At 48.3% G+C, this 25,957-nt stretch overlaps 9 protein-coding genes across 9 annotated transcripts; 6 read left to right on the top strand and 3 right to left on the bottom strand.

Moving 5' to 3' along the window:
* Positions 1 to 7: 7 nt before the first annotated feature.
* V1508DRAFT_460528 (Phosphatidylinositolglycan class N-domain-containing protein) lies at positions 8 to 3,877 on the top strand. The gene is made up of 11 exons (XM_066942771.1): positions 8 to 543; positions 605 to 811; positions 865 to 1,029; positions 1,082 to 1,551; positions 1,604 to 1,745; positions 1,798 to 1,981; positions 2,029 to 2,155; positions 2,210 to 2,643; positions 2,695 to 2,815; positions 2,868 to 2,976; positions 3,031 to 3,877. Exons 1-11 carry the CDS (start codon positions 378 to 380, stop codon positions 3,777 to 3,779), a joined length of 2,874 nt encoding a protein of 957 aa, XP_066797351.1. The 5' UTR covers positions 8 to 377; the 3' UTR covers positions 3,780 to 3,877.
* Positions 3,878 to 4,213: 336 nt separating this feature from the next.
* On the top strand, positions 4,214 to 8,076 carry V1508DRAFT_367251 (chitin synthase-domain-containing protein). The gene is made up of 3 exons (XM_066937385.1): positions 4,214 to 4,584; positions 4,637 to 6,673; positions 6,734 to 8,076. Exons 1-3 carry the CDS (start codon positions 4,401 to 4,403, stop codon positions 7,858 to 7,860), a joined length of 3,348 nt encoding a protein of 1,115 aa, XP_066797350.1. The 5' UTR covers positions 4,214 to 4,400; the 3' UTR covers positions 7,861 to 8,076.
* Positions 8,077 to 8,567: 491 nt separating this feature from the next.
* V1508DRAFT_403036 (peptide N-acetyl-beta-D-glucosaminyl asparaginase amidase A-domain-containing protein) lies at positions 8,568 to 10,455 on the top strand (the record flags this gene model as incomplete). Its single annotated transcript, XM_066938527.1, has 2 exons — positions 8,568 to 8,745; positions 8,795 to 10,455. The coding sequence occupies 2 exons, from the start codon at positions 8,568 to 8,570 to the stop codon at positions 10,453 to 10,455; spliced, it is 1,839 nt and encodes a 612-aa protein (XP_066797349.1).
* A 1,075-nt stretch (positions 10,456 to 11,530) lies between these two features.
* V1508DRAFT_351050 (Muniscin C-terminal mu homology domain-containing protein) lies at positions 11,531 to 14,220 on the top strand (the record flags this gene model as incomplete). Its single annotated transcript, XM_066936803.1, has 2 exons — positions 11,531 to 12,053; positions 12,101 to 14,220. 2 exons carry the CDS (start codon positions 11,531 to 11,533, stop codon positions 14,218 to 14,220), a joined length of 2,643 nt encoding a protein of 880 aa, XP_066797348.1.
* A 75-nt stretch (positions 14,221 to 14,295) lies between these two features.
* On the bottom strand, positions 14,296 to 15,575 carry V1508DRAFT_413132 (uncharacterized protein). The gene has a single exon (XM_066939733.1). It carries the CDS (start codon positions 15,527 to 15,529, stop codon positions 14,546 to 14,548), a length of 984 nt encoding a protein of 327 aa, XP_066797347.1. The 5' UTR covers positions 15,530 to 15,575; the 3' UTR covers positions 14,296 to 14,545.
* Positions 15,576 to 16,442: 867 nt separating this feature from the next.
* V1508DRAFT_413130 (thymidylate synthase/dCMP hydroxymethylase domain-containing protein) lies at positions 16,443 to 17,809 on the bottom strand. The gene has a single exon (XM_066939732.1). It carries the CDS (start codon positions 17,582 to 17,584, stop codon positions 16,565 to 16,567), a length of 1,020 nt encoding a protein of 339 aa, XP_066797346.1. The 5' UTR covers positions 17,585 to 17,809; the 3' UTR covers positions 16,443 to 16,564.
* Positions 17,810 to 18,271: 462 nt separating this feature from the next.
* Positions 18,272 to 21,087, top strand: V1508DRAFT_367240 (Spb1 C-terminal domain-containing protein). Its single transcript, XM_066937384.1, has 3 exons — positions 18,272 to 18,379; positions 18,430 to 18,534; positions 18,585 to 21,087. Exons 1-3 carry the CDS (start codon positions 18,311 to 18,313, stop codon positions 20,964 to 20,966), a joined length of 2,556 nt encoding a protein of 851 aa, XP_066797345.1. The 5' UTR covers positions 18,272 to 18,310; the 3' UTR covers positions 20,967 to 21,087.
* Positions 21,088 to 21,805: 718 nt separating this feature from the next.
* On the bottom strand, positions 21,806 to 23,194 carry V1508DRAFT_413128 (uncharacterized protein). Its single transcript, XM_066939731.1, has one exon. It carries the CDS (start codon positions 22,970 to 22,972, stop codon positions 22,025 to 22,027), a length of 948 nt encoding a protein of 315 aa, XP_066797344.1. The 5' UTR covers positions 22,973 to 23,194; the 3' UTR covers positions 21,806 to 22,024.
* A 735-nt stretch (positions 23,195 to 23,929) lies between these two features.
* On the top strand, positions 23,930 to 25,783 carry V1508DRAFT_460520 (integral peroxisomal membrane peroxin-domain-containing protein). The gene is made up of 2 exons (XM_066942770.1): positions 23,930 to 24,432; positions 24,489 to 25,783. Exons 1-2 carry the CDS (start codon positions 24,134 to 24,136, stop codon positions 25,495 to 25,497), a joined length of 1,308 nt encoding a protein of 435 aa, XP_066797343.1. The 5' UTR covers positions 23,930 to 24,133; the 3' UTR covers positions 25,498 to 25,783.
* The last annotated feature ends 174 nt before the right edge of the window (positions 25,784 to 25,957 follow it).

Genomic DNA, 25,957 nt, shown 5'->3' with positions numbered 1-25,957 from the left:
ACGCGCACATGGCGATAGCGTGGACCACATTGTTCGTCCGAAACTATCACGTCGTTCGCGCTGATGTAGATTTATGGCTCTAAATGTGACGGAGATTCACTGCTTTCGCAGGGACATTCTAGTGGCACTCCGGAGCCTGAAAGTAGCACTAGCCGATAAAAACGATATAGGCTTTCGTATGCAAATTCGCGACGTCAAGTTCTCCTTTCCAACTGTTCATAGGACTCAATTTGTCAATATTTAGCTGCTCGCGATTTGATTATGAGGGCTTATCAATAAGTGAGGTATAGAGTTCGTCTGGAAATTTTGTTTATAGATTTAGACGACCATCTATTTTGTATACCTGCGCAGCATCAAATATTCCACTTGGCATCTCAATGAATCGGTTAGGGAAACAATCTGTGCTGTTTATCGGCATTCTCTTCCATTTGGTGTATTTATGGTCAATTTTTGATATTTACTTTATAACGCCATTGGTGCATGGCATGCAACACTTCATATCCACGGAGGAAGCACCGGCAAAACGGCTCTTTCTTATAGTTGGTATGCCATTTAAATATATATATATAATTGCATACTACATTTGAGCTAATTAAGTAAATAGGTGATGGCTTAAGAGCTGATAAGTGTTTCGAGCCTCGATTCAATGATACGTCCGATTCCTATGAATACGCAGCCCCATTCATACGGTCCAAGATTTTGGAGGAGGGAACTTTTGGAGTTTCCCACACTCGAATGCCTACCGAGTCACGTCCGGGACATGTCGCAATAATTGCTGGATTCTATGAGGATGTGAGCGCCGTTACAAAAGGTTCGCTTGCCCGCAGTGCTAGTGATTGGGCATCTGTTCTAATATGCCTACAGGATGGAAAGAGAACCCTGTCAACTTCGATTCGGTGTTCAACCAGTCACGACACACATGGTCTTTCGGCTCACCAGATATTCTTCCAATGTTTGCAATGGGAGCTTCTAACCCAGATAGAGTGGAAACTTATATGTACGGCCATGAGTTTGAGGATTACACAAAAGGTTGGTACTGTCTAGTTGGAAGCAGAACAATAATATTAATAATTTGTAATAGATTCTCGAGACCTGGACACGTACGTCTTTGACAAGGTTGGAGATCTATTTAAAAATGCGACTACGGATCCAGCAGTCGATGCGGCATTGCGACAAGACAAAATTGTATTTTTCCTTCATCTGTTGGGTATCGACACCGCTGGCCATGTCAGTCGCCCGAAGTCGGTGGAGTACTTTAGAAATATTCAACACATTGACACAGGTATTCAAAAACTGCAGAAGGCAATCGATGACTTTTATCAAGACGACAAGACCGCCTGGGTATTCACGGCTGATCATGGAATGAGCGCCATGGGGAGTCACGGTGACGGACACCCCGACAATACACGAACCCCATTGGTTGCGTGGGGTGCAGGAGTGGCGAAGCCAGATACACAGAATCCCACTGGGCATGATGAGTTTTCCATTCCGTGGGATTTGGACACTGTCAAGAGAGTGGATGTAGAGCAGGCTGACATCGCCTCATTAATGGTATGGGAATTAATTGAATTATCTGAGGCATTACTAATTAAATGACAAATAGTCATATTTAATTGGTTTGAACTATCCGGCGAATTCAGTCGGACGGCTACCGCTTGATTTCATAGATGCACCTTTCGAATTGAAGAGCCAGGCAATAGTTGCAAATGCACGCGCGATTTTGGAGCAGTACCGTGTTAAAGAACGTATGCACGTATGGCAGTATACTAGTAGTCATGCATCTGATTAGTGATATAGGACAAACCATCGATATAGAATTGAATTTCAAACCATTTCCACTGCTTGAGAATGGCTCAATTAGCCTGAACTCTCAAATTTCGAAGCTGAATGAGTTTGGTGCCAATGGAGAATATGAAAGTGCCATCAAGCTGGCACACGAGCTCATGATGTTGGGTCTTCAGGGCCTGAGGTATCTGCAAACGTAAGTCAACTCGTTGGGTCACAGACATTTGTCCTGACGGTGTATAGCTATGACTGGCTCTTCTTGAGATCTTTAGTCACGTGTGGCTTTGTTGGTTGGATCCTGTACGCATTAACTTCGTTCTTGGATTTCTATATACTTCCCACGAAGATTGCTCCTTCGTATGGTCTTTTGGTAAGTGAGATTGGCATTATGAGTCAGGTATCGGTTGCGGATCTAATTCTTTAGTTGTCATCCTTTGCGGCTGTCCTGTTAAGTGTCCTATTCGGAATGTTTTATTTTAAGCACTCGCCTTTAATGCATTATCTCTATGCCGTGTTTCCGGTCCTTTTCTGGGAAACCGTGGCCGAATATCGGATGTCGCTCTGGGAAGGTCTCAAAATCCTCATTTGGAACGCAGGTGGACCCAAACGGAACACTGTAGTAAAGTTGACTATCCAGGTAATGGCATTCTTCGCACTAATGGAGGCCATCGTTGCTGGATATTTCCATCGAGAAGTCTTTTCGGTCATTTACGGCATGATATCAGTGTGGCCATTAATTCAGAACTACGGAATTTGCAAGAAGAACAAAACGTTGGTACTTTCGTGGTTCGTTTCGTGCTGGCTGATGAGTACGTTCACGTTGCTTCCTGTGGTTAAGGAAGAAAGCATTTCGCAGATGTACGTAATAGTTGCATATTCCCATTATAGTAGAGGCTAATGAATTATCAGTTTGGTGGCCGGTGGATTAATGACTGCTGTGGGAATTCTTAGTATGTTGTGGCTGGCTAGACGATCGGCTTCTGGAGGGCACTCTGTCTCTGCTTTTACGATGATTGTATTGGGGCTACAAGTAAGTAAATGGCAACTTTTAATTTCATACGTGGTAGACTAAGAATTGTTAGCTCGGTCTTATTATCCTCTCCATGGTTGTCACATATTCCACAGTCAAGTCTCTGCAGGCGCGCAGGGGTTTACCATTTGGCAATCAGATTGTTGGATGGCTAATTCTAGGTATGTTTGTGGTGTATTTGAAACTGGCTGATATTATTATTCTAACTATGAAAGGTTGCTCGCTTACTCTACCATTGTTGCACCTGAAGAGCAAATACCATGATTATCGAGCTCGTCTTCTTCTAATCTTCCTAGCCTTTGCGCCAACCTTCATTCTTCTGACGATTTCTTACGAAGGTTTATTTTATGTTACATTTTTCTTTAATCTCGTTTTTTGGGTCGATATAGAGCGTAAAATCTATGATGATAGGCGCGCAAAGGAACATGCACTAAAAGAAATTGACAAGTCTACGACAAATGGCAAGCATGTTGTTCATAGCGCGTCTCGGCGACTGGAATTGGCAGATATCCGAATTGCTTTGTTCTTTTTCTTCTTAACGCAAATTGCTTTTTTCGGAACCGGAAATATCGCAAGCATTTCTTCATTCTCACTTGATTCGGTATACCGTCTTCTGCCGGTATTCGATCCTTTTGCAATGGGTGCTCTACTACTTTTCAAGATCCTCGTTCCATTCGCAGTTATATCTGCGGACCTGGGCTTATTGACCCAGCGATTGGGTGTGAAGCCATCATCTCTCTTCGCAATGGTGCTCTCAATCTCCGACATCCTCACACTAAACTTCTTTTTTCTCGTGTTGGATGAAGGAAGTTGGCTGGATATTGGTATGAGTATCAGCCATTACTGCATTGCTAGCCTGTTATGTGTGTTCGTTATTGCGTTGGAGTACTTTAGTGAGGTCTTAACTAGTGGCGTTACATTAGAAAGAGCTGACGATGTCCTGAACGACAAGAAGGACCAATGAGCAGTTGAAGCCAATAGATGAAGAGTAGGTTGTATTATATTGTTTAATATTTCGTTTAATTTGTTTGTAAGTACTTAATAGATTCCTCATCATTTGTAGTATTATAGTGTAAGGTAGCATCTACGCAGATGCTGTGAAGCGTTTTTGCAGGTGGAAATGCTTTCAAGAAAACCTTTATAGCCCAATCATTCTTAAATGCCTGTATGTATTTTGGGTGTGTAATTTGAGTTTTTGGTGTCCAAAATGACAGCCCAGACCATTTCGAGTAACTAACCAATTCAGCCACGAGACAATAATTTGGTGCCCAAAGTACAGGGGTGGACTTACCGTCGTTGTCGTGGTGATCTTATGTGCGGCGTTATGTGTACATACTACTAAACTAGAAATGTTTATTAAGAAATGTTTATTATGATGCAGGATTTGCGGCTCCCCGACCCAGCGGACGTGGCGCTCTTCTCTGCTAGCGCAACCGGCAGCGCGTCGGAGTACTTATTTTGGCTGTCTATGTTCCTGCATTTCCGATGTTCATACGCTCTCTCGCACCACTATGTTAGCAACCAGTTTCTACGGTCGTTGATTTGTCTTCCAAGCGAAACTTGAATCGCCGGCTTGACGTTGCATATGTATAGTCGTCTGAACAACCAGACATCGCCGTCAAGGCAGTCTCCGCTCCGGAATCTCACCCGGTCCGAGGATGTCGCGCCATCTTCATCCACAATAGTAATGCGTCCGTCGACCCCGCCACGACGAGGAAATTATGATCGATTGTCCGAGGACATGTCCAACTTTGGTAATGTGACTCTTGGTGAGTAACAGATTTCAGATTAAATTACTTCATTAATTGCTAACTCTGACAGACGATCCTGCGATCCCATACTCAACTCCGCCATCTCCGACTCGTGGCCCTTTCCCAAGCAGACCTAGTACTAATGGTTTTTATGCCAAACTACATCGCTCGCCTCGCAACCTGCGTAATGCCTTCTTTAACAACGATGGTCCGGAGGACCCACTCTTTCCAGCGACTAGTGGATCAGCGTCAATGAGGGCACCATATGACCTGGCTATGCCTACAGTAGAATCGCCTTCTAGAGCGCATATTGAATCACCTCGATCTCGGGCTCGTTTGGAGTCACATTCGTCCCCAGTTCCACAAGCGCTTGGCATTCACAGCAGCACCAACTCTCCTTATGTGCCGTCTAGCTCCTCGATCAGACCACTGCCAGTACCGCCAGCCGCTCGCGCGAGTGGAATGCCGCAGAATCCGGCTACTTCGTCCCCCCCGCCATTTTTCCCGACAGTGACTGAACTTCAGCATCGACGTGACAGCGACTCCTTAATTAATATTTCTGGATCGAGTCCTGCTCAGCAGCCCGGTATTGCTGTGGAAGATGGTGCGGGTATAGAGGATCACAGTTCTATATTGTCGACAAGGGTCGTTGAAGCTAGCGCCAACTTGACCAATCACCTATCCACGCGCATGCTAACTCCGGCTCCACTGGCTTTGCCATCATCAGACAAGGACGGTGGATATACTGCAGTCGGCGTTCATGTCGATGATGAGGAAGAGGACGAAGAAGAGTTGGAGCGACTTACAGCCACATCATTACCGTATTCCTCTGGCAAGAGATCATCGAGTCGTTCATCATCAAGGTACACTTCTCTCGGGCACGAGGACATCGATGACTCCGACGTGTCTACATTGAGCGAAAAGGCAGCATCATCAATCAGCAGTCCGGTAATTGAGTCAGTACCGGAGACAGCACAACCTCGTCGTCATCGGTCGATAGCTCGCAAGCAAGTCCGCCTTGTGCGTGGTAATTTGGTATTGGACTGTCCAGTTCCTACAAAACTCTATAGCTTTCTTCCACGGCGTGACAATGATGAATTTACATATATGCGGTACACAGCTGCGACCTGTGATCCAGACGACTTTGTGAAAAGTGGATTTAACTTGCGACCTGCCAATAACGATCGAGAGACAGAACTGTGCATTTGCATTACAATGTACAATGAAGACGAAATTAATTTCACCAGAACTATGCATGCGGTAATGAGGAATATTGCGCATTTGTGTTCGCGTTCTAAGAGCCGAGTATGGGGCAAAGAGGGTTGGAAGAAAGTTGTCGTTTGCATTGTCGCCGATGGACGAAAGAATATCAACCCTCGTGTGTTGGACTGTATGGCCGCTATGGGAATTTTTCAAGACGGAATTGCAAAGAATCTGGTTAACGGGAAGGAAGTCAAAGCACATTTGTATGAGTACACCTCTCAAATCTCACTCGATTCTGATTTGCGATTTAAAGGTGCCGAAAGAGGAGTCGTTCCTGTGCAGGTGCTGTTCTGTTTAAAGGAAAAGAATGCCAAGAAATTGAACTCACATAGATGGCTATTCAACGCTTTCTGCCCGCTTCTGCAGCCAAATGTGTGTATCTTGCTCGATGTTGGTACACGGCCAGGAAATACGTCGTTGTATCACCTATGGAAGGCTTTTGATCAGGACTCAAACGTTGCAGGGGCATCTGGAGAAGTCAGGGCAATGAAGGGTACAGGATGGAAAAATCTTCTAAATCCCATTGTCGCTGCTCAGAATTTTGAATATAAGATGTCTAATATTTTGGATAAGCCGATGGAAAGCGTTTTTGGTTATATCACGGTTTTGCCAGGAGCTCTTTCGGCTTATAGGTATATTGCTTTGCAGAATGACAATGAGGGCAACGGACCTCTAGCTCAGTATTTCAAAGGAGAAAAGCTGGAAGGAAAAGATGCGGATGTGTTCACTGCTAATATGTATCTTGCTGAGGATCGTATTCTATGTTGGGAACTTGTTGCTAAGCAAGGCGAGAAGTGGATTCTGAAGCACGTCAAGTCATGTACTGGCGATACAGACGTTCCAGGTAAGTGCTCGTTCTATTTAGTTGTCCGCACAAGAAACGATTGGCTGACAGCTTGAACAGATAAGGTCGCAGAATTTATCAGTCAGCGGCGACGATGGCTCAATGGAGCTCTCTTTGCCGCCATATACGCTCAGATCCATTTCAGACAGATATGGAAGACCGAACACTCGGTTCTTCGTAAAGCCATGTTTCACCTCGAATTTATCTACCAATTCATCAGCCTGTTCTTTATGTACTTTTCTCTCGCCAACTTCTATCTTACATTCTATTTCATTGCAGGAAGCCTGAGTGATCCGGCCGTCGACCCATTTGGCCATAACGGGGGCTACTATATCTTCGTGATATTAAAGATCCTCGTTACCATTTTGATTGCTGCGCAATTTATCATTAGTTTGGGAAATCGGCCTCAAGGTGCACAAAAACTGTTTATTGGCAGCATGATCCTCTTCGCGCTTACCACGGCTTATTCGACAGGATGCGGCGTATACTATATCGTTATTTCAATCAAAAATAAAGGGCCAAATGGGAATAGTACGTTTGTGAATATGCTGATTTCAGTACTGTCGACATATGGACTCTATTGGATCATGTCGCTCTTGTATTTGGACCCGTGGCATATGATAACAAGTTCCGCACAGTATTTCCTACTCATGCCATCATATATCTGCACATTGCAGGTCTATGCATTGTGTAATACTCATGATGTCACTTGGGGTACGAAAGGCGATAATGAAATCCACAATGACCTTGGTGCCGCCGTGAATAAGTCTGGTCTTGGAAGAGATGTTGTCGAGGTCGAAATGCCGTCAGCTCAGCTGGATATCGATTCTGGGTACGAAGATGCACTTGCTAACCTGCGGGAAAGGAAACAAGTCGAAGATAAGAAAGGTCCAAGCGAGAGTACGAAAAAAGAAGATTACTACCGTGGAATCCGAACGCGTGTTGTTTTGTTCTGGATGGTTGCGAATATGATTCTGGCATTAGTCGTCACCCAGGCGTATGATATCGGGAATACCGGATCGAACGGCTACCTTGCGTTCATTCTATGGTCTGTGGCAATTTTGGCCATATTCCGTGGTTTTGGTTCCTTCATCTATCTGTGTATCAATGCCGTGCAATATATCGCTGAGACCAAGATCCGTACGATGGAGCATACCAAGGCGTTGACGTCGAAGTTCCAGCGTTAGAAGGGTTATAAATAGTTTGCGTCGTTAGGAATGTCCGATATTTTTGATCGATATACCATAGATTTATTTAATTTGGGATATTGTTCTACATTGAATTGATTATACAATTTTGTTTCGTATTTTTAATCCACATATATCCTGGGAATGGTTTCTATTTAAACCCGCGGTGAGTGGCAGTTAGCATGCCACAAAAAATTGTTTGGTAAAATATTATTGGTCTAAATTGTATTTGATAGGTTGGCTTTGAAGTAACCCAACCACGGAATCAGCCGCCGCCGTGCGCGTGAAAAGGTTAGGGTATACGTAGGTTGGTTCGCCGTTATCAGCGAAGAGCCAAGAAAACAAGGCCGAGAGACAACAAGCGATTATTAGTTGCAAAGACCATAAGCCAACAACCATCGAAACCTTCAGCCGAGGCATCAAAGTGCATGCTGCGACTTGATTAGTTGATTAGTATTATGACGATGCTGTCTGAAAAAGATTACTTTAGCGTCGGGGTCGAGATGAAGGAGTCCCTTCTATCCTCCAAGGAGCAAGTGGATGCAAGGGCTAATTCAACAAAATGTGGTGAAGAACAAAGTCGACGAGAAATTCACCGTACCAGATATCGGCGCGCAAAGCAGATAATTATGCGACGAATTGCTGTTGGGCTGCTGTTCGCTACGGTGATTATTCCCTGCACAATAATGCTTCCTAGTGCAAGAGACATGTGGTTACAAGTCCCGACGAGAAATCACGATGACGAGCCTAAGAAGATAGTTGAGGACAATGCCAGATTGGAAGTGTTTCAGGTGTATAAGGGCCCGAACACCTACGGTGCTCCTGTGTTTGTTAGCACCATTATGGAGCATACTTTTGCCTTCTCATATGGCCGTCCTTTTGTCGGTATGTATCATTTGGTGCTAAGCCAAGGTAACTGCTAATTGGTGCATAGGGACATACAAACCAGCCCCTGTGAACTTCACGCATGTGCAATTTACATTGTCAACAACCTCAGAGGGCCGCCAATTCGACCGTCTTGCATTGGTCTTCATAGGGGACCATGAGGTCTGGCGAACATCGACCGCGGAACCAACGCTAGGCGGCATTCATTTCCAGTATACCAAAGACATGACGCAATTTCTCGCTCTTCTACAGTCTGAGCAACAGTTCATCTTTGAGATGGGTAATCTAGTCGATGAGACCTACACCGGTAAATTCGCGATGACTCTAACCGCGCAGTTCTATTTCGCGCCTGAACACGTCGAGAAGGGATCCCTCGCTGACACGATTATCCCCGTCTCAGCGCGTCGTAGCGCACAACTCAAGCCATCGCATTTCTCATTACCTGAAGATCGTGCAGCTGTTACGCTCACCCTTCCGCGCAAGGTTTGCAGGGTTACAATGTTAGTTTCTGCGTCCGGCAACGCAGCTGAGGAGTTCTGGTACACGAACGTCGCTTCGGAATTCAAGGGCGCATTTCCTGACGTTAGTCTCGATGGCTATGGACCTCACAGAGAACTACAGGTCTATGTGAATGGCAGGCTTGTTGCAGCGACCTTCCCTTTCCCGATCATATTTACTGGAGGTATCGCTCCCGGTCTGTGGCGCCCTATTGTAGGAATTACCGCTTATGACCTGCCCATGTACGAGATTGATCTCACCGTTGTCCTGCCACTTTTATGGGAAGGCGCCGAAGTTGAGGTTAAGGTGGCATCCGGTGATGTTATCGATAATGCGATTGGCCGGGACTGGATTGTTTCGGGAAATATATTTGCCTGGACTGGGAATGCTGACGGACAGGGTGAGATCGTCGAGTACGCCGTCGAGCCTCTCGATGTAACCACCACCGGCAATTTAAGCGCGGACGGCGCACAGTTGAACGTGTCGTCTGTCGCTACCAGAAAGGGATTACTGAGGAGCACCCTGCGATTCGGCGACAATGAACAGCAGGGAGAAAGCAAGCAGGAGTATTTTTCTCAGTTTCATATTAAATCTCGCAATGTACAGACTTACACGAAATCTGGTCGGCGACAACGGGTGCTGGCTGAGATTTCGGGAATGGAAAGCTCTACACTACTCGGGGACCGCGAGTTTAGTTATCCGCTTGATGTCGATTCATTTTATGAGTTTTCCCCCGTGTTTAAGATTTCTGCCGAAGTTTCCCATGGCATGATTGTCGACAGGAAGAAGTCCGGGTTGAGCCTGTGGACACATCAAGCTGGCCATTCATACTACATTGGTCCAGACGAGCACGGCAATGGTCCGTATGGTGGCGGTGCAACGGAGCAAGGATATATCGAGTCCACTGATGTTGATCAGTACTGGCGGACGGTGCGCGCCGTGAATGGCAAAGTCGTCCGTGACCTTGAGGTCTACGATGGCCTTCTCCAGGATGTGATAGACCAGCAAGTCAATGAGACGGATGCGCAGGATATCGACGTCCTGAAGCAAGGCAACGAATTTGAGGCTGCTAGAGAAAATCTGATGTTCTTCGACTGCTTGCAGGACTACAATGAGCGTGTTTTCGCTTCTACAGAATATATTAAGCCCCAGGATGATGTCGAAGTTAAGAAGTGTATCAAGCGCATGCTGGGTCGTGGTCCAGCGTTATAACATTTGAGGCGTTGCAGAAATATGGTGTTTAATGAAGGCTATTACTGGGATTATTAGTATTGCATTGTTAATTTTTGTACTCTTTTCTCACTGGTTATGGATTTGCTCTGGTGATATGCATCGATAGGTAATATTTCTGATTTGGGCACGTGATTTGGTTTACGTTAGTGGGTTATTATAGATGAGGCAGGTCGAATTGTATTGATTATAACTGTATTGTTGAATGGACGTTAGACAGAGAGAAATAGGCTGAATGAAATGTTCTTTTGGGTGTTAAATCAAATATGATTGCTGAAAATGGTGCAAAATATTTGGACAGTGCACGGCAGCGATGCCTGCCCACCCTCGCTTAAGCAATGTAACCTGAACGCTCGGCGCTGGCGCATCTCGTTGCAAGACACTAGCACCTGCCAACTTCCTCCCCGCCTGTAACCCTTTTCCCGCTCTCGAACAATCAGTGCTTTAGCTTCTAGCAACAACGACCCATTGACTATTACAGTACCCACAATGGATTCACTAATGCGGATGGAGTACGCGGATAAAATATTAGTATGTAATTTATGTATGTTTGCGTGAATCTGGTGAGCGAGTGACTGCGGTGATAGGACGCTGATTGAGTTTGGAAGGTGTTCCCCGGTAAATCCGGAGCACCGAACTGCTGAGGCAGTAGCCATAATTACGATTGGCATACTCGGCCAGATTTGCACAATTGATGAACCAGGATTTTCTAATTGATACGTGTGTTTAGTCCTCGTTGCCGCCCGCGGAGGCCGTCACTGTTCTCCGTGACAGACTAGGGTCTGCCAGCCGGGCTAACGAAGAAATTGCAGAATGGATCGACGAACGTTATCGTATCGAGCAGCAATATGCAAGTGCCCTTGCGCGTCTATCGTCCCGTTCGATTCCGCCTGACATCGCCAGTGCAGGTTTGGGCACGTTTGTCGAGGTGTGGTCAAAGTTCGTGGAGTCTACTTCGGCACAAGCCGGCGCGAGCCAGTCGTTCGCGAATAAGTTGTCGGCAGATATTGTTGGACCCGTCAGAGTATATGCGAATGCGAATCGGGAATGGGCGGAGATGCGTGCAATTCAAGAGAATTTAGCGAGTGTTGCGAGAGAGATTGAGAGTGCGGAGGACAAAGTTGAGAAGTATAAGAAGAAAGGATCGCCCAAAGTTTCTGGCGCACATCAGAACGTGAATAATGCGGTCGCCGAGTGGGATTCCCAGGCACCGCTTGTATTTGAGAAACTACAGGGGATCGATGAGGCGAGATTGGTGATGCTGAAGGACGTTTTGACGCGGTACGAAACCTCGGAGGTTGATAAGGCGCAGCGAGTTGTGTCACTTTGTGAGGGAAATTTGAACTCGTTGCTGTCATTTGATCCACAGGACGAGATCAAGCTGTATGCTCTCCAGATTCAGACGAATGGAGTACCACGTACCGCGAAAACGTCTTCCAGACATGCACAGCCTCTAGCGTCACCCATGCACGAGACGGCATCCTCTGCGTCGACTGTCCAAAGTTCGGTAGCCGTTGCCTCGCCTTCGGGCAAGCGACGCACGTCAGTCGCTACTGTAGACACAATCACGAGCAGCCCAAGTACGTTGATGATGTGAAGTTCATGGATGTGACATTGACAAGTCCAGATTCTTCCAGGTCCAAGTTCAGTCGCATGAGTACCATGTTACGACCAGGTAAGAGCGAAGGCAGTCGACGGGGCCTGTTTGGCCATAAAGACAAAGACAAGAACAAATACCGCGAACAGATCGATGTGTCGCCTGTTCGCGAGCCATCGCACATGTCGACCGAGACAGCATCTATTGCATCGAGCAGGTCACGGTCGTCCCGTCCGGAGCCCCCGCCACACCGGACTACGAGCGGCGCGGTGGCCGTCCTGTCATCCCCAGTAACACAGGGCCCCGGTTCGGCGGCGATATCGCCTCAGTCAGCGGCGCCATTCGTTGTCACGAATGGTAACGGCTACATTGATGACCCTGATGCGATTAACGTTATCGGCACCATCGACCATTCTGACCGACCTACACCGGCCCCGCCGCTTCCATCACAGTTGATTCAGCCAGTTCCTGCGTCACAGCCGCAACCACAACAGCCGCAGGTCGATTCAGAAGGTTTCTCGATTCCGCAGCCGATCTCGAAGGACTCTGCGCTGGCATCATTGGAAGACGATCTGACTGCATATCACGACCAGCAGTCGACCATCAACGTCGACATCCAGTCAGAGACAATCAAAGACGAACAAGACGACGCACGAGCGGCCGTTGAACGTGTTGCGGCGTCGTTACGTTCGCAGCCAACGATTTCTGGACGGTCGATGAGAGGTCGGCGGGGCGAGATTCAGAGCAAGTTGATTGCGCCAGGTACGGAAGTGAATGTGACGCCGGCCGCACATGGTGTTCCTCCCCCACCGCCGCCACATAGAGGTGAGCATGCACTTCCTGCCTCATCTGTCGTGCCGATTGAGGAGGAGACCGCGACTGTACCTGCAGAGATTGTTCAGCCAGTGGAGAGTGTGTCCGAACCAGAAATGGAGTTTGACAATGTCGTCCAGGAGCCTAATACTGCTGAGACAGAACCGATCGTGGAGAGAGAACCAGAAGCTGCAGAGCAGAAAGTTGGAGAGCAGATCGAGCCGATACCGCCGACTGAATCCGTTGTCGTAGCATCGCCTCCAGTTTTATCGCCATTGTCTACAGATACTGCTGTGACGGATAAAGGGGTTGAGATACCCCCCGAATCGGCCGTTCCTTCGGAGCAATATTACTCGACGAGCTCGGCTACGCCATTCACGCCGACTACGCCGCAGGAGTATTACTCGCCGATTACACAGCCGTTGCAGCAGGCGCCGGTTGTGCAGCGGTTGGAATCTACGACGTCGACCATCACGTCGCCGACAGCGAGCACTGCCGCTGCTGCAGAGCATCCTCAAGGATCGATTGTGCCCGGACTCTCGAGCAGCATTGTCGAGACCGTGCATGTTAGCTTACAGAACGGCCTACCGACACGGGCATTGATAGTCGGCGAGATTGCGTTGTCGTTTTCATCCACGACCACAACGTCGCCGTCACCAGCTCCTCTGCGGTTGACGAATACGTCTGGACTAGACCGGGTGATGCCGAACCAATCTCTCCTAGTGCCGTCTGAAAGTGCGGGCGAGTACATGGTGGACGCTGCGGCGTTATCCAGCGCGCCGGCCATTGCGTTCAAATATTCAATTACCTCGCCATCGTATGCGCCGATAATCGTGGACCCCATCTGGAAATTTGAGGCGCACCAGACGTCTGTGATGCTATATTACTTTTTGAATCCAGACTTCCCTGTAGATGAGCTGGCGGTGTCGGACTTTAGTATCGAGGTCGCAATTGAAGGTGCGCGGGCAACAGCGTGCCGGAGCAAACCGTCTGGCGTGTTTGATCAGGAGACGGCGAAACTCAGCATTCCGATCGCCGGAGATGGCCACGAAGTGACGTTGCGCAAGGCCGACGAGAAAGTGCAGGTACTAGTGCGCTTTTTGAATGAAGGTCTCGCGAGAGAATCATCGTCCGGCGGCGTGGCGGTCAAGTTTCGGTATTCACCGCCTTCGGCAATGGAGGGTGTTTGCGTCGAGGTATTGGACGTTGGCAAGAAGGCCGGGGAGGAGACAGACGATCCTTTTGCGGACGAGGCTGCAGCGGAGACGGAGTGGAGTTTGGTGCCTGTTGTGCGGAGTGTAGTTGCGGGACAATATTTTGCCGCTGCGAGTGGTTAAAGTTGTGTGCGGTGGTGTATTACTTTGTATTGTTAGGAAGAGAGGAATTTTTTTTTGAATACTGTCGTTTTGACCCTTTGACGAATAGACTTAATGCATTAAAATACAATACAATACAATACCAATCCCAATTTTTTCGACCCAACCATAACCCATGGAATAACATTGCGAAAGTACAAATGACCAACCAACAAAAGACGCCGAAACTAACAAAAATGCGTAACAATCCCCACACAGACCAGAAAATGTACAATGCACTGCCATGAGCTTAGGGTTTAGGATTAAAATGCACATGATCTACAGCCATTACGCGATAATGAAGTTTTTAACAATCATCGGGGACCATTTCGAAGCTGTCTTCGGGAGCCGTCAATTTGCCTTTCGATGATGAAGAGTTCGAGGAGCCCCATCTCCTCATGACGGACTTTAGCGCACTGCCGAAAGAGAAAGTGCTGCTTGGAGACAATGAGGCGGTCGAGGTAGGCGTGCTGACCGCGCTAGCAGTTGCCGTACTCGTAGTCGTTGACACGCTGTCGTTACTCGCGGTCGAATCGACGCTCTTACGCGGCGCGTCCTGGACAGCTTGACCTTGTTTCCGGCGCGGGAAGAAGCCGAGTTTGTTTAACAGAATCGCGCAGATTTCGACTTCGCCGACGCTTTCGACGATGGCCCAGCCGACGAGATCAGCGGCAGCGGGCACGCCGGATTTGTCTGATTTCGCGCCTGCTTGCGCGCGGAGATGGAACTGCATCTGGATGCCACACTTGTCGACGGGGAGCAGGAGGACGGCACGCGACTGGATCGTGTCGTGTGGCCAGAGTCTGTTTGCTTGGCGGAGAGCCTGGGCGTCGATACGGTATGTGAAGAGGATGGAGGGAAGCGTATCGGTCGGCTTGACGGGGTGAATGTAGATCAGCGCGTGACCGGACTCGACTTGTGGCGACGGAGTCGTGACTGTTGTAGACTTAACCGGCGACTCTATGGGGACAGAGTCGTGTCTGCGGGCGGCTGTGTGGAGTTGCCAGAATAGCTCGGCGTTAGCGGCCCGGCTGTGGGACAGGAAGCGGAGCTGCGCGGAGGCCGAGTACTGCGCGAGGTCATCTGCGACGGGGACGATGTCGTGTTGGACGTCGAACGTGTCCTCATTTTGGTCTACAGCGGGTTGGAAGCCGGTGGAGGAAGTTGCCAGTGGATCGAGGATCGGAGACGTCGAAAGCTGTTGCCCAGGAGACGACGAGCGGTGAGGCCGAGACCGCGAGGACAAGATGGGAAGAACGGACGAGATGGGCTCAGCAACGACGGCAGACATTGTAGTAATGAAGAAGAACAGAGATGTTGTGGTGGTGACTAGGGATAGATGAGTTGGAGTAAGGGAATCAGGATCAGGATCAGGTTCAGGTTAAGTACAGTTGTTCCGTCTGCAACATGCGCACCGCCACATGTAAAGAACGCCCAAAGGAAATTGCACACACAGCCCAACGAATCACAGGCCGGCAGCATCGGAGATATTCATCGCTGAATATGAAGTACATACAAAATCCTTCGCAAACTCTCTGTATATGTTATTATTAACAAATAGTGTACATACAAATGAAGACGCAGCTTTTTTGCTGTCGGGGTGAGTGCAATCTTCAAATCTTCACAACGACTGAGTGGATCACAGCAATGTGTGGCTGTGAAATCACATCCGTCGTATCGAGTCCTGGTCGGATGCAGGCATGCGCTAGCCTAAGGAAGTAAGGAGTCTACGGGTATGTGATTCATTGCGGCGGTGCTAGTCACATAAGGCAGATTCATTACTTGACTGATTCTTATCAAGAAAAGAAAACCTCTACCATCACGTCCTTTTCCCCCTCCGTCCCCCGCAACAACGCTTACTTGAAGCTTTGTCGATGCCATTGTCAGGTATTGGTGTACATGAATTAGTAGTAGCAAAAAGATTGCAAGGCATTGCATCGACTAGTGCGAGACGACTGGTGCTGTGCTGATGATAATCTCGTCGCCCTAACTTTCTTGTAATCCAACATCGACATTCGTTATCTACCCCTGAGTACCCGGCCTATGACGTTCCCGCGCACTTAATTTCCGCCGTTCAGTCCATCCAACAGTCAATCTGCTGAATATACATTCTCCCATATTGTATTGCAATCCTCAGCCATAACTTCTGCAGCACAGAATTATCCGTGACATTGATATCTCTCGTCGTCGCTGTCGGTAGGTAAACACCGGAATATGCATTATATTCTCTAAGTAGTAAAACAGACGACCATGATACAACCACGTTAGAAAAGACCCCTTCTTATAATTAATTACGCACTATCGTACAATTCCTACCATCATCCGACTAAACCGACATCTTCATCTGAATCTTGCCATATGGATTATACCCAACCACTTCAAAATCCTCAAACTTAAAATCGTCTATGTCAGTAACATCCCGCTTGACAAACAACTTAGGAAACTCCCGTGGCTCGCGCTCGACTTGCTTCTTCATCGCGTCGACATGATCGAGGTACACGTGTGCATCTCCTAAGCAATGCACAAATTCGCCCGGCTTCAGTCCACACACAGTGGCAACCATAATCGTCAGCAGCGCATAGCTCGCGATATTAAACGGCACGCCCAATCCCATGTCTGCCGAACGCTGATACAAACAGCACGATAGCTCGCCCTGCGCTTCCGGCCCGTTCGGATACGACACGTAAAACTGGGCGAACATATGGCACGGCGGAAGCGCCATTTTCTGCGCGTCAGCCGGATTCCACGCAGTAAGGACTAACCGGCGGTCGTATGGCTTATTCTTAATCTTCCATATCAGCTCCCGCAGCTGGTCCACGCCTTTACCCTCATAATCCGTCTTGGCATTAATATACTCAGCACCAAAGTGCCGCCACTGGAACCCGTACACTGGACCAAGATCCCCGACCTCGCGATGACTGAGCCCGACGCTGTCGAGATATTCCCGCGATCCGTTGCCATCCCAAATGTGGATACCTTTCGCTGACAAATCAAGCGCGTTCGTACTCCCGGACACGAACCACAATAGCTCATGGACAATTCCCTTTAAAAACACCCGCTTGGTGGTCAACAACGGGAAACGGTTATCCCGCAGGGAAAAGCGCATTTGTGGTGGCGCGAACAAGGCTAGCGTGCCTGTGCCGGTGCGGTCAAGTCTTTTCTCGCCAGTCGACAGGATTTGCGCGCATAGCGACAGATACGCTTCTTCATCTGGATTTGGTGAACGCGTCGGCTCCACAGTCAGTGAGAGTGACGCGGCGACGTGTGACGTTGGCGGAGATGACGGCGGAGTCGTCAGCTCATCCTCGCTGTTGTTTAGAGACGACGCGGATGAGGACGACGACATGACGTTGGAACAATTCGACTTGATCAGATTTATTTCTTCAATTCACCGCTGCAAGATTCACCACAATGGAAGTCAACAGAGACGATGCACAATACGCGTGACAGGAGTAGGCTCTCAGCAGAACGTGATTCATAGTAGTCAGAACGCGACCGACAGCAGCCAGAACGTTGTGTTACAAAATTCTTGCGCACCTAATGTGGAACCCTTGCCCACTTCCTTAACGCGACGCGTACTTGACGCGCTCTCCGAGTGCAGTGAGACTCCATCTTTACAAACTATCCATTCGACAATATCTGCAAATTTAATAATAGTAATGCATTCCTGGCTAATATAACAATAATCGATTAACTTTGAGATTTTTGGACTCTGCTAAGCTCTTGCACGCTGCAAAGCGACCGGATGACCACAGGTAAGGACTTAAATCCGCAATAACAGAATATAATAACTGACAAGTCACGCGCAACAGTTTGGATATTACAGCCTTACAGTGCACTATATATAAAGTATTCCCGATTCATACTCCAAGGATATATGGTAAGTGAATGAACAGTATGCCCTAACCTGCCACTGTTCTGTGGCCGCACCTGGCAAGTCCCAACGCCGTGCCCCGCTCCTGCAAGGACTTACCCGGCCTCAAAACTCCCAATCGCAAAAAAATCTTTCTAGCTGCGCAAAGTATCAATACGTTGATTTTGTTAGCGACACCTGTTAAATTGGCCAAAAGAAATGGGTAAAACGCAGAAAAAGTTCGGAAAAGGTCGGTTAGATCAATACTATCGTCTTGCCAAAGAAAAAGTATGTACAGAGGTTACGATGGGCTCCTCGTTCATGACTAATATCTGTAGGGATATCGTGCTCGTGCTGCGTTCAAGATCCTACAGATTAACCAGAAGTATGGCGGATTTCTAGAAAAGTCAAAAGTCGTTATTGATCTTTGTGCCGCGCCCGGTGTAAGTTCTTTTGTGTGTGTTGCCGATTGAAGTAGTACTGATCGATATAGTCGTGGTGTCAAGTCGCCGCCAGTTTATGCCCTGTTGACAGTTTGATTGTTGGCGTGGATTTGGCTCCGATTAAACCTATCCCGAAAGTCATCACGTTCCAGGAAGATATTACGTCTGACAAATGTCGTGCGCAGCTCAGGCAACATTTGAAAACGTGGAAAGCGGACTGCGTGTTGCACGACGGTGCCCCGAATGTCGGTACGGCATGGGTCCAGGACGCTTACACCCAGTCCGAACTTGTGCTGCAATCCCTCAAGCTCGCTACCGAGTTCCTCGTGCCGGGCGGCATTTTCGTGACAAAAGTCTTCAGATCGAAGGATTACAATAACTTGATGTGGGTGTTTAATCAGTTGTTCAACAAAGTCGAGGCAACGAAACCGCCCGCCTCACGAAATGTATCTGCCGAGATTTTCGTCATGTGTAGAGGGTTTAAGGCGCCGAAGCGGATCGACCCAAAGTTTTTGGATCCGAGGGCCGTGTTTGAGGATTTGACTGACCCGACACCGAATTACGAGGCTAAAGTGTTTAATCCGGAGAAGAAAAAGAGGAAGAGAGATGGTTATGAGGAGGGAAATTATACACAGTTTAAGACTATGTCGGTATTGGACTTTGTTAAAGGGAACGATCCGATTGCGTCGTTGGGGTCCATGTCTGAATTCAAGTTTGAGATTCCGGAGGCCTCTACCGAACAGCCAGTCGGAAACGACGAAGCAGAGCAGCACGAGAAGCCTGCTACGCTGGAAGAATTGCGCAACGAACTCAAGATGCTCAAGAAATTAGAGGAGACATCGAAAGAGGTTAAGGAGCTCTGCAAGGACTTAAAAGTTCTTGGCAAAAGAGATTTCCGGCTCCTTCTCAAGTGGCGGCTGATATGCCGCTCGGCGCTTGGATTAGATAAAAAGGAGGTTACGCCAGAGCCTGAGCAAGATCCGACTTCGAACATGACCGAGGAGGAAAAAATTGAGTATGAGCTCCAGCAATTGCAGGATAAGGAAGCCGGGAGACGGAAACGCGAACGTCGGAAGAAGAATGAACAGCGGCAGAAGGAGATCACGCGCATGCAGCTGGGTATGCTGAATCCGGTTGATATCGGCATCGAGGCGGCGCAGGTTGGTAGTGATTCCCTTTTCAGCTTGAAGGAAGTCGAGAAGAGCGGACAGCTCGACACGCTCGCAAAGGGTAAAATGAACGTCATTGTCACGAACGAGGAAGCAAAGAAGAAAGACGTCGAAGAAATCGAGATTGGCGAGAACAGCGACGAGGAGGCGGACAGACTTGAGGACGAACTGGATGTCATGTACGAGCAATATCAAGGGCGACGAGCAGAGAATGATGCCAAGTATCGGGCCAAGAAAGCCCGCGAAGAACAGTCCGACACTGAATGGATTGGCTTCGAAGAACACCCGTCCGAGTCCGATGATGAGGACGATGACGATGGGATCAAGCTGGACGAAGATTATCAGTCTTCTTCTGGTTCAGAATCTGAGGATGACCATCCGAAGCCTAAGAACCTTAAATTACTGACGGAGTTGGAAGACAATGATGTTAAGATTAATGGTCTGAGTAAGACCGCGCACAAGTTTTTTGGACAGAGCGTATTCAAAGATATTGATGGCTTAGATTCGGGGAGTGACTCGGATGAGACAATCAATAAAATTGTCGAGTTGCGAAACAACCAGGACGGCGAATCCGGTGAGAAGAATGAGGCCGTCTCCGACAACGATGACAAGAACTCATTTGAGATCGTCAAGGAAGTCAAGGAGCCCAATCAGAAGTCCTGGAGTGACAATGACAGCAGCGATGATGAAATGGATGATAAGGAACATACTGGTCCGAATATCGATATCATCACAGCTGAGGCCATGACGCTTGCTCATCAGCTTGCTCTTAAAGAGAAATCGAAAGCGGACGTGGTAGACGAATCGTACAATCGGTACTCTATGCGCGACCGCGATGGTCTCCCGCAATGGTTTTTGGACGACGAAGACCGGTTCAGTAAACCTATCCGACCGATCACCGCGGAGGCAGCCGCGGCTATCAAAGCAAAATTACGTGCGCTTAACGCCCGGCCTATCAAGAAGGTTGAAGAAGCCAAGGCGCGAAAGAAGATGAAAGCGGCTCGGAAGCTCGAGAGATTACGCAAAAAGTCTGATATCATTGTTGAAGATCCTAATAAGTCTGAGAAAGAGAAGGCAGAAAGTATCCAGAAGCTCATGCGCAAGGCGTCAAAGAAGACCACAAAGCCACAGGTTAAAGTTGTTGTCGCGCGTGGCGCGAACAGAGGTATTATGGGTCGTCCGAAGGGAGTCAAGGGACGATATAAGATGGTAGATGGGCGCATGAAGAAGGAGATGAGAGCATTGAAGAGAAAGGCTAAATAAGTGATCACTGTGGTAAATGTTACGGTTGATTTGTGAGTTTTGATGGCATGGGACTGTAGCATTATGTATATATCTTTATATAGCAAGTTGCGCATTGCATAATATATGTAAATCAACAAATCAGCTTCTCTCCAAGTTCCGGAATGCTCACTAGTTTGGAATAGCGGCTGAGGATTGTTCTCATCATCAGACTCACCCAGCGATCAATGTGCGGTGTGATCCCGGATGATGTAGATGGTACATCCGCAGTACATTGCGTGCATATCTAGGATAACTAACTACCTTGTGTAAGATTACGTGGTGGTTTGTCAGCATAAAATGACAATGTTGACTTGGGTCCCGCCATGCCTCCTCAAAATAAGTGAGTGTATGGTGATTTAGCATCTTTTCCAGTACACAGAACAAACAGCATCTCGAAAATCACGAGAAGAGCGGGCTCAGAACTTGGTAGAATCCTCCTGCGGGTCAGTGAGAAGTTATCTCTACTGGCTGGATGGGTCGCTCCTACTCTGCAGCAAGCCTTTCACACACCCATATGGGCGAACTCTCCCCCCATCCAAGGTCATGGGCTGTTAGCTTCGTATAATTTGCGACCCTCTATGACTGCTGATGTAACGGGTTAGGCGCTGCGTGTGTAGACTGCTTCCTCTTAACCTGGTCTGTTGCGATGTGTAGCTTCGGTGACGCGAGAGAGTACTTCAGTGATAAGTACATGACTATGTTAATCGTACAAAGGGTCAGTTCAAATTATCACTAGGTTGAAGTAGACATGCGGATAGTGTTTACTATTATTGCCTGTAGCCTATACCAAATTTATTACGATAGTAAAATGACGAAGATAAATGTAGTTAACCAATATTATTAACCAATATTAAAAATGACATTATACACAATATAAATACAATAAATAAAATAAATAGTAGATAGCATACCAGTCCCATAACACCATTCATATAACTCCAAAGCAAAATACCATCAATACCAAACCCCTGTACACCAATTTTTCGTCGCCTAACCAAGCTGGATTGTTATATATAATGTTGAATTAAAACATATCGTCACACATCCTCCATACGAATGTCGTCGACATCTTCGTCATCTGGACTGGATTCCGACCGAGCTGGCGACAATGGCGATAATGGTGATTGGGAAGGTGACGTTGATGACACCTGCCGGTTCGAGTTGGAGGTGCCGGCGAGCCCTGAGCTTAGAAGGGAAGATGTAGGCGGATTAGCTGACGACGAATACGGGGCGACACGGGCTAACCCTGCCGGTGAACCGGTTGTGAAGCCAGGTTGTTGCTGGGAGTACCTCATTTGTCTATGCCAGGGCCAGCTTTGAGAAGATGTGCTGCCAGCGCTCGAACTCAAGCTACCAACGGCCAGCCCGGAGCCAAGAGATGGCGACGTCGAGGGCAGCGGGAACTGGAACTCTTCGTCGGCGAGGAGCATGGGTGTGACTGGGCCGAGTGGCGATCCCACGGGCATGAGATACGGTGTCGCGTCGGACGATTGGGCCAATTGGCTCGCTTGCTGTAGTTGTTGCTGTGATGGCTGGGCAGCGTACATTCTGTTCACACTCGCGCTTGAGACGAAGCGTGGTGGAGAGGGCATGCTCATGTTGAACGCTGGGTTGCGGGACTTCATCTGGTTACGCTGGTAAGAGGCTGATGACTGTGACGCCGCGAGCAGTGGGGATGGGGACTGGGATGGGGATGGGCTCGTGACAGTCGTTGAGGACGACGGCGTGACGTTCGTTGAGGTGGATGCGAGTATAGGTGAAGACGCGAGGAGCAATGGCGATGGTGCTTCGCGCGAGGCAACTTGCATCTGCTGGGAAGAGTTATGCGCGCCGAGAACAGTACCAGGAGCTGCAGCTAGAGCGAGAAGAGCAGGCGATATGGGCGTCGTCGGCGAGGCAGATGGAGTTGAAGCAGCAGACGAGAGCGCGAGAATGAGCGGTGAGCAGCGTGGAGACGATGTAGAAAAGGTAACCGGAGGTGACATTATCGCCGACTCCGCGGATCTCTGCGTCAATCACGATTTAAGCAGTAGTGCAGACCAGCTGAAACACGAACAGTGGCAGACGAACGGCGGATTTGCAACAAAATTTGACAGCTTATGTGATAATTGACGGAAAGGCGGCAAATAGTGTTAAAATATTTGCGGCACGCGATCGACAACTCCAGGCAAGAACATCGAGCTCAAAAGGGAAATTACCCGGACTAATAACTCCCAATCATTTCGGCTCCAGCTACGGTATATGTCAAACTGTTTCTCTGGCACATTATGGGTTAAGTCGAATTGCATTGAGCAGCTGTGAACTGGGAAATTTGCGGTATATCTGCGACTGGTAGGACGCTAGCAGTCCTATAGCAGTCCTAGTGCTGAAGATGGAAGCCGCGATATAAACATGATCAAATTTGCCCAAGTTCGGTAATGCAATACAACCGACTGTTACATATAAATAGCATTTATTGGTCCTGGCTGGTTGCCGCGTATACCATTCTAATAGCGAAAATGATGTCATAAGGCTAACCGTAGGCTGTATGTGTTGGTTTCCCCGACTGTGGAATGTACGCGATGCAAACAACAGGCTAAATATTCAATTCTGTCGACCGCAAGAGGAACTCGACACGCTGGCTGTCTTCCATTGGCGTTGGCAGGACGACATAAACAGCATTCCTCCCGCCAAGCTGCCTTGACGGTCCCATGACCCGCACTGTCTGCATTGAGTAATATATTATGGGACAATAACATGCTAATTATGGAGTTCCAAATTTGCTCCACTGCGAGATTGGGGAATAATTTACAAATTATGCGGCGATCTGCTTTGGTGCAGGTGTTGGGCTCTGAATAATTACCAATTTGAATTGGTCGGATGACATAAGTGTATGGAATGTAAGCAGAAAGGGCCTCGTTCACAAATTCACATGAGCATGACTCTCTGTACGCATCTCGTGCTGAAACATGCGCAGGTGACAGTAATCCCCGTACAAAGTACACTTACACTCTGTCCGAGGCAACGAAGTTCCCCACGTTGTCGATCGCTTCGGCTTGCCTCAACCACTAGTATCACCGTACCTTCCCTCTCGCGCTGTCGCATCTGTAGCGACCCTGTGGGAGTCGGTCTCGTCGAGATAATTGTGTTTGCGTACCACTTCTCCAATGAACTACGCTCCCCGTACCCTCCGCGAGTTCTCCGCGCTCAAGGACATTCTCTACGGTAGCGACGATGCCACGTCCCCTTCCTCGTCCCATGACAGCAGCGGAAGCAAAGAGTCACGGAAGGATCACATAACCGACAAACTTCTTGAACTTCTATTTGCGTCCGCGCTACCTGCTGCCGATGCCGTGAACGGCGGATCGACCATGACGGACGTCGCGGAGCGGCTCCAGGACCAAAAGAACAGACCGGCTTTCTCGGTCCCGGTAATGGGGCGGAATTTCAGTCGGTTGAATGCGAGGTCAGTCGATGCTTTGGCTTGTACATTCATTTCTTGCTAACTGAAAGTGTCTTCAGAATCGGTGTCGTGTTTAGACTGCAGTTCAAAATCCGGCGCATTCTGATATGGCGGAATCCCAACCACACGTTCTCAGCTTTGGCTATCTACTCATTTCTATGTCTGTATCCATTCTTGCTGATCCTATTTCCTGTCGTGGTCGTCTTGTTTGGCTTCATGGTCCCCGCTTTCGTTCAGCGGCATCCGCCGCCTCCATCGCCGTTGCCATCCTTCCCGGTCCCATCAGAGGGCCCACCACTAGCTGAAGCGCGAGAGCCGCGACCGGTACCAGAGCTCTCGCGTGATTTTTTGATGAACATGCGCGATGTTCAGAACGCAATGGACGACTTTACACACGCGTACGACAAAATCGTAGGCACGCTGACGAAGCCCACGAACTTCAAGGACGAGCAATACTCCTCAGCCGTCTATCTCGCACTTCTAGTTGTCGGTGCCATTATGTTCGTGATCTCTCCGTACTTGCCTTGGCGCCACATCTTTCTCGTATGGGGATGGGCAGTTGTAACCATGGGACATCCCAAGGCGCGACGCCTACTCAAATCTTCGCACGACATGTACGTGTCTCCTCGCGAACACCAGTTATCGAACCTTTTCGATGCATGGGTGCAGAAGGATATCGTGTTGGACGAACTCCCGGAGCAACGGCACGTCGAGATCTTCGAGCTCCAGCGACAGAAGAACTCCGACGTGGACGAGTGGGATGATTGGTTGTTTAGCGCGGCTCCATACGACGCGCTTAGTCCGCAGCGCGCATCGAAGCAGCGACCGCAAGGTGTCCGGTTCTTGGACGAGGTTTTACCGCCGGTTGGTTGGAAGTTTGGACAGAACTCGGCCTGGAAGCTGGATTTGCGACCGGCGGAGTGGGTGCTACAGCGCTCTGTCGTCGGCGCAGATGTAGATAATAATTCGAAGTGGGTATACGATACAACTCTGTCCGGACGAAGAGGCGAATGGAGACGGCGACGGTGGTTGCGGGTGTGCGAGCGACACTCGGCTGGAGAAGAGTAAATAACGTTGCGTGTCATTGCTAACGAATTATGGTTGGAGGGTGTATGTGGGTAGATCTTGACGGTTTTGTATTGTATGGGCTTGTTTATTGCAGGTTGAGGGCTGGACCGAAAAAGTTGTAAATATTTATTACATGCTTATATTATTGAGACATGCGCATTTTATCCATTGGCAACCTTAATTGGTATTATTACACCTGTGAGATGCATCTACCGCGGAACCTGGCTCAATCCCGTGGGACTTGTCGGGACTTGTCATCGCACAAATAAATATAAATCGAACGAAGGATTAAGTAGCTGATGCGCATATTACTGGCATTGTTATGACATAAATAACATGCTATAACTATAGTAATTGAGGAATAACTGATTCATCAGGTATAAATAGCAGTATTGTGTACAGTTCAATTAAGCTATAATGACTGAATCTACAGCAAGTTAAGCTAGAACTGCACTTGGTT

The sequence above is a fragment of the Lipomyces doorenjongii genome (assembly GCF_038497915.1).
Source record: "Lipomyces doorenjongii strain NRRL Y-27504 unplaced genomic scaffold V1508scaffold_11, whole genome shotgun sequence".
Taxonomy (NCBI): domain Eukaryota; kingdom Fungi; phylum Ascomycota; class Lipomycetes; order Lipomycetales; family Lipomycetaceae; genus Lipomyces; species Lipomyces doorenjongii.
The sequence above is the reverse complement of the archived record's forward strand: the minus strand, read 5'-3'. Positions and strand labels throughout refer to the sequence as shown.

What these genes read in the sequence shown, in the direction of transcription:
- V1508DRAFT_460528 (XM_066942771.1), top strand. Translation starts at nt 378, where the DNA reads ATGAATCGGTTAGGGAAACAATCTGTGCTGTTTATCGGCATTCTCTTC. An exon ending in TGTGAGCGCCGTTACAAAAG is followed by an intron (nt 812 to 864) that starts GTTCGCTTGCCC and finishes ATATGCCTACAG; the next exon opens with GATGGAAAGAGAACCCTGTC. An exon ending in GAAGAAAGCATTTCGCAGAT is followed by an intron (nt 2,644 to 2,694) that starts GTACGTAATAGT and finishes ATGAATTATCAG; the next exon opens with TTTGGTGGCCGGTGGATTAA.
- V1508DRAFT_367251 (XM_066937385.1), top strand. Translation starts at nt 4,401, where the DNA reads ATGTATAGTCGTCTGAACAACCAGACATCGCCGTCAAGGCAGTCTCCG. An exon ending in CTTTGGTAATGTGACTCTTG is followed by an intron (nt 4,585 to 4,636) that starts GTGAGTAACAGA and finishes TAACTCTGACAG; the next exon opens with ACGATCCTGCGATCCCATAC. An exon ending in TGGCGATACAGACGTTCCAG is followed by an intron (nt 6,674 to 6,733) that starts GTAAGTGCTCGT and finishes CAGCTTGAACAG; the next exon opens with ATAAGGTCGCAGAATTTATC.
- V1508DRAFT_413132 (XM_066939733.1), bottom strand. Translation starts at nt 15,529, where the DNA reads ATGTCTGCCGTCGTTGCTGAGCCCATCTCGTCCGTTCTTCCCATCTTG.
- V1508DRAFT_413130 (XM_066939732.1), bottom strand. Translation starts at nt 17,584, where the DNA reads ATGTCGTCGTCCTCATCCGCGTCGTCTCTAAACAACAGCGAGGATGAG.
- V1508DRAFT_367240 (XM_066937384.1), top strand. Translation starts at nt 18,311, where the DNA reads ATGGGTAAAACGCAGAAAAAGTTCGGAAAAGGTCGGTTAGATCAATAC. An exon ending in ATCGTCTTGCCAAAGAAAAA is followed by an intron (nt 18,380 to 18,429) that starts GTATGTACAGAG and finishes TAATATCTGTAG; the next exon opens with GGATATCGTGCTCGTGCTGC. An exon ending in ATCTTTGTGCCGCGCCCGGT is followed by an intron (nt 18,535 to 18,584) that starts GTAAGTTCTTTT and finishes TGATCGATATAG; the next exon opens with TCGTGGTGTCAAGTCGCCGC.
- V1508DRAFT_413128 (XM_066939731.1), bottom strand. Translation starts at nt 22,972, where the DNA reads ATGTCACCTCCGGTTACCTTTTCTACATCGTCTCCACGCTGCTCACCG.
- V1508DRAFT_460520 (XM_066942770.1), top strand. Translation starts at nt 24,134, where the DNA reads ATGAACTACGCTCCCCGTACCCTCCGCGAGTTCTCCGCGCTCAAGGAC. An exon ending in TTCAGTCGGTTGAATGCGAG is followed by an intron (nt 24,433 to 24,488) that starts GTCAGTCGATGC and finishes AAGTGTCTTCAG; the next exon opens with AATCGGTGTCGTGTTTAGAC.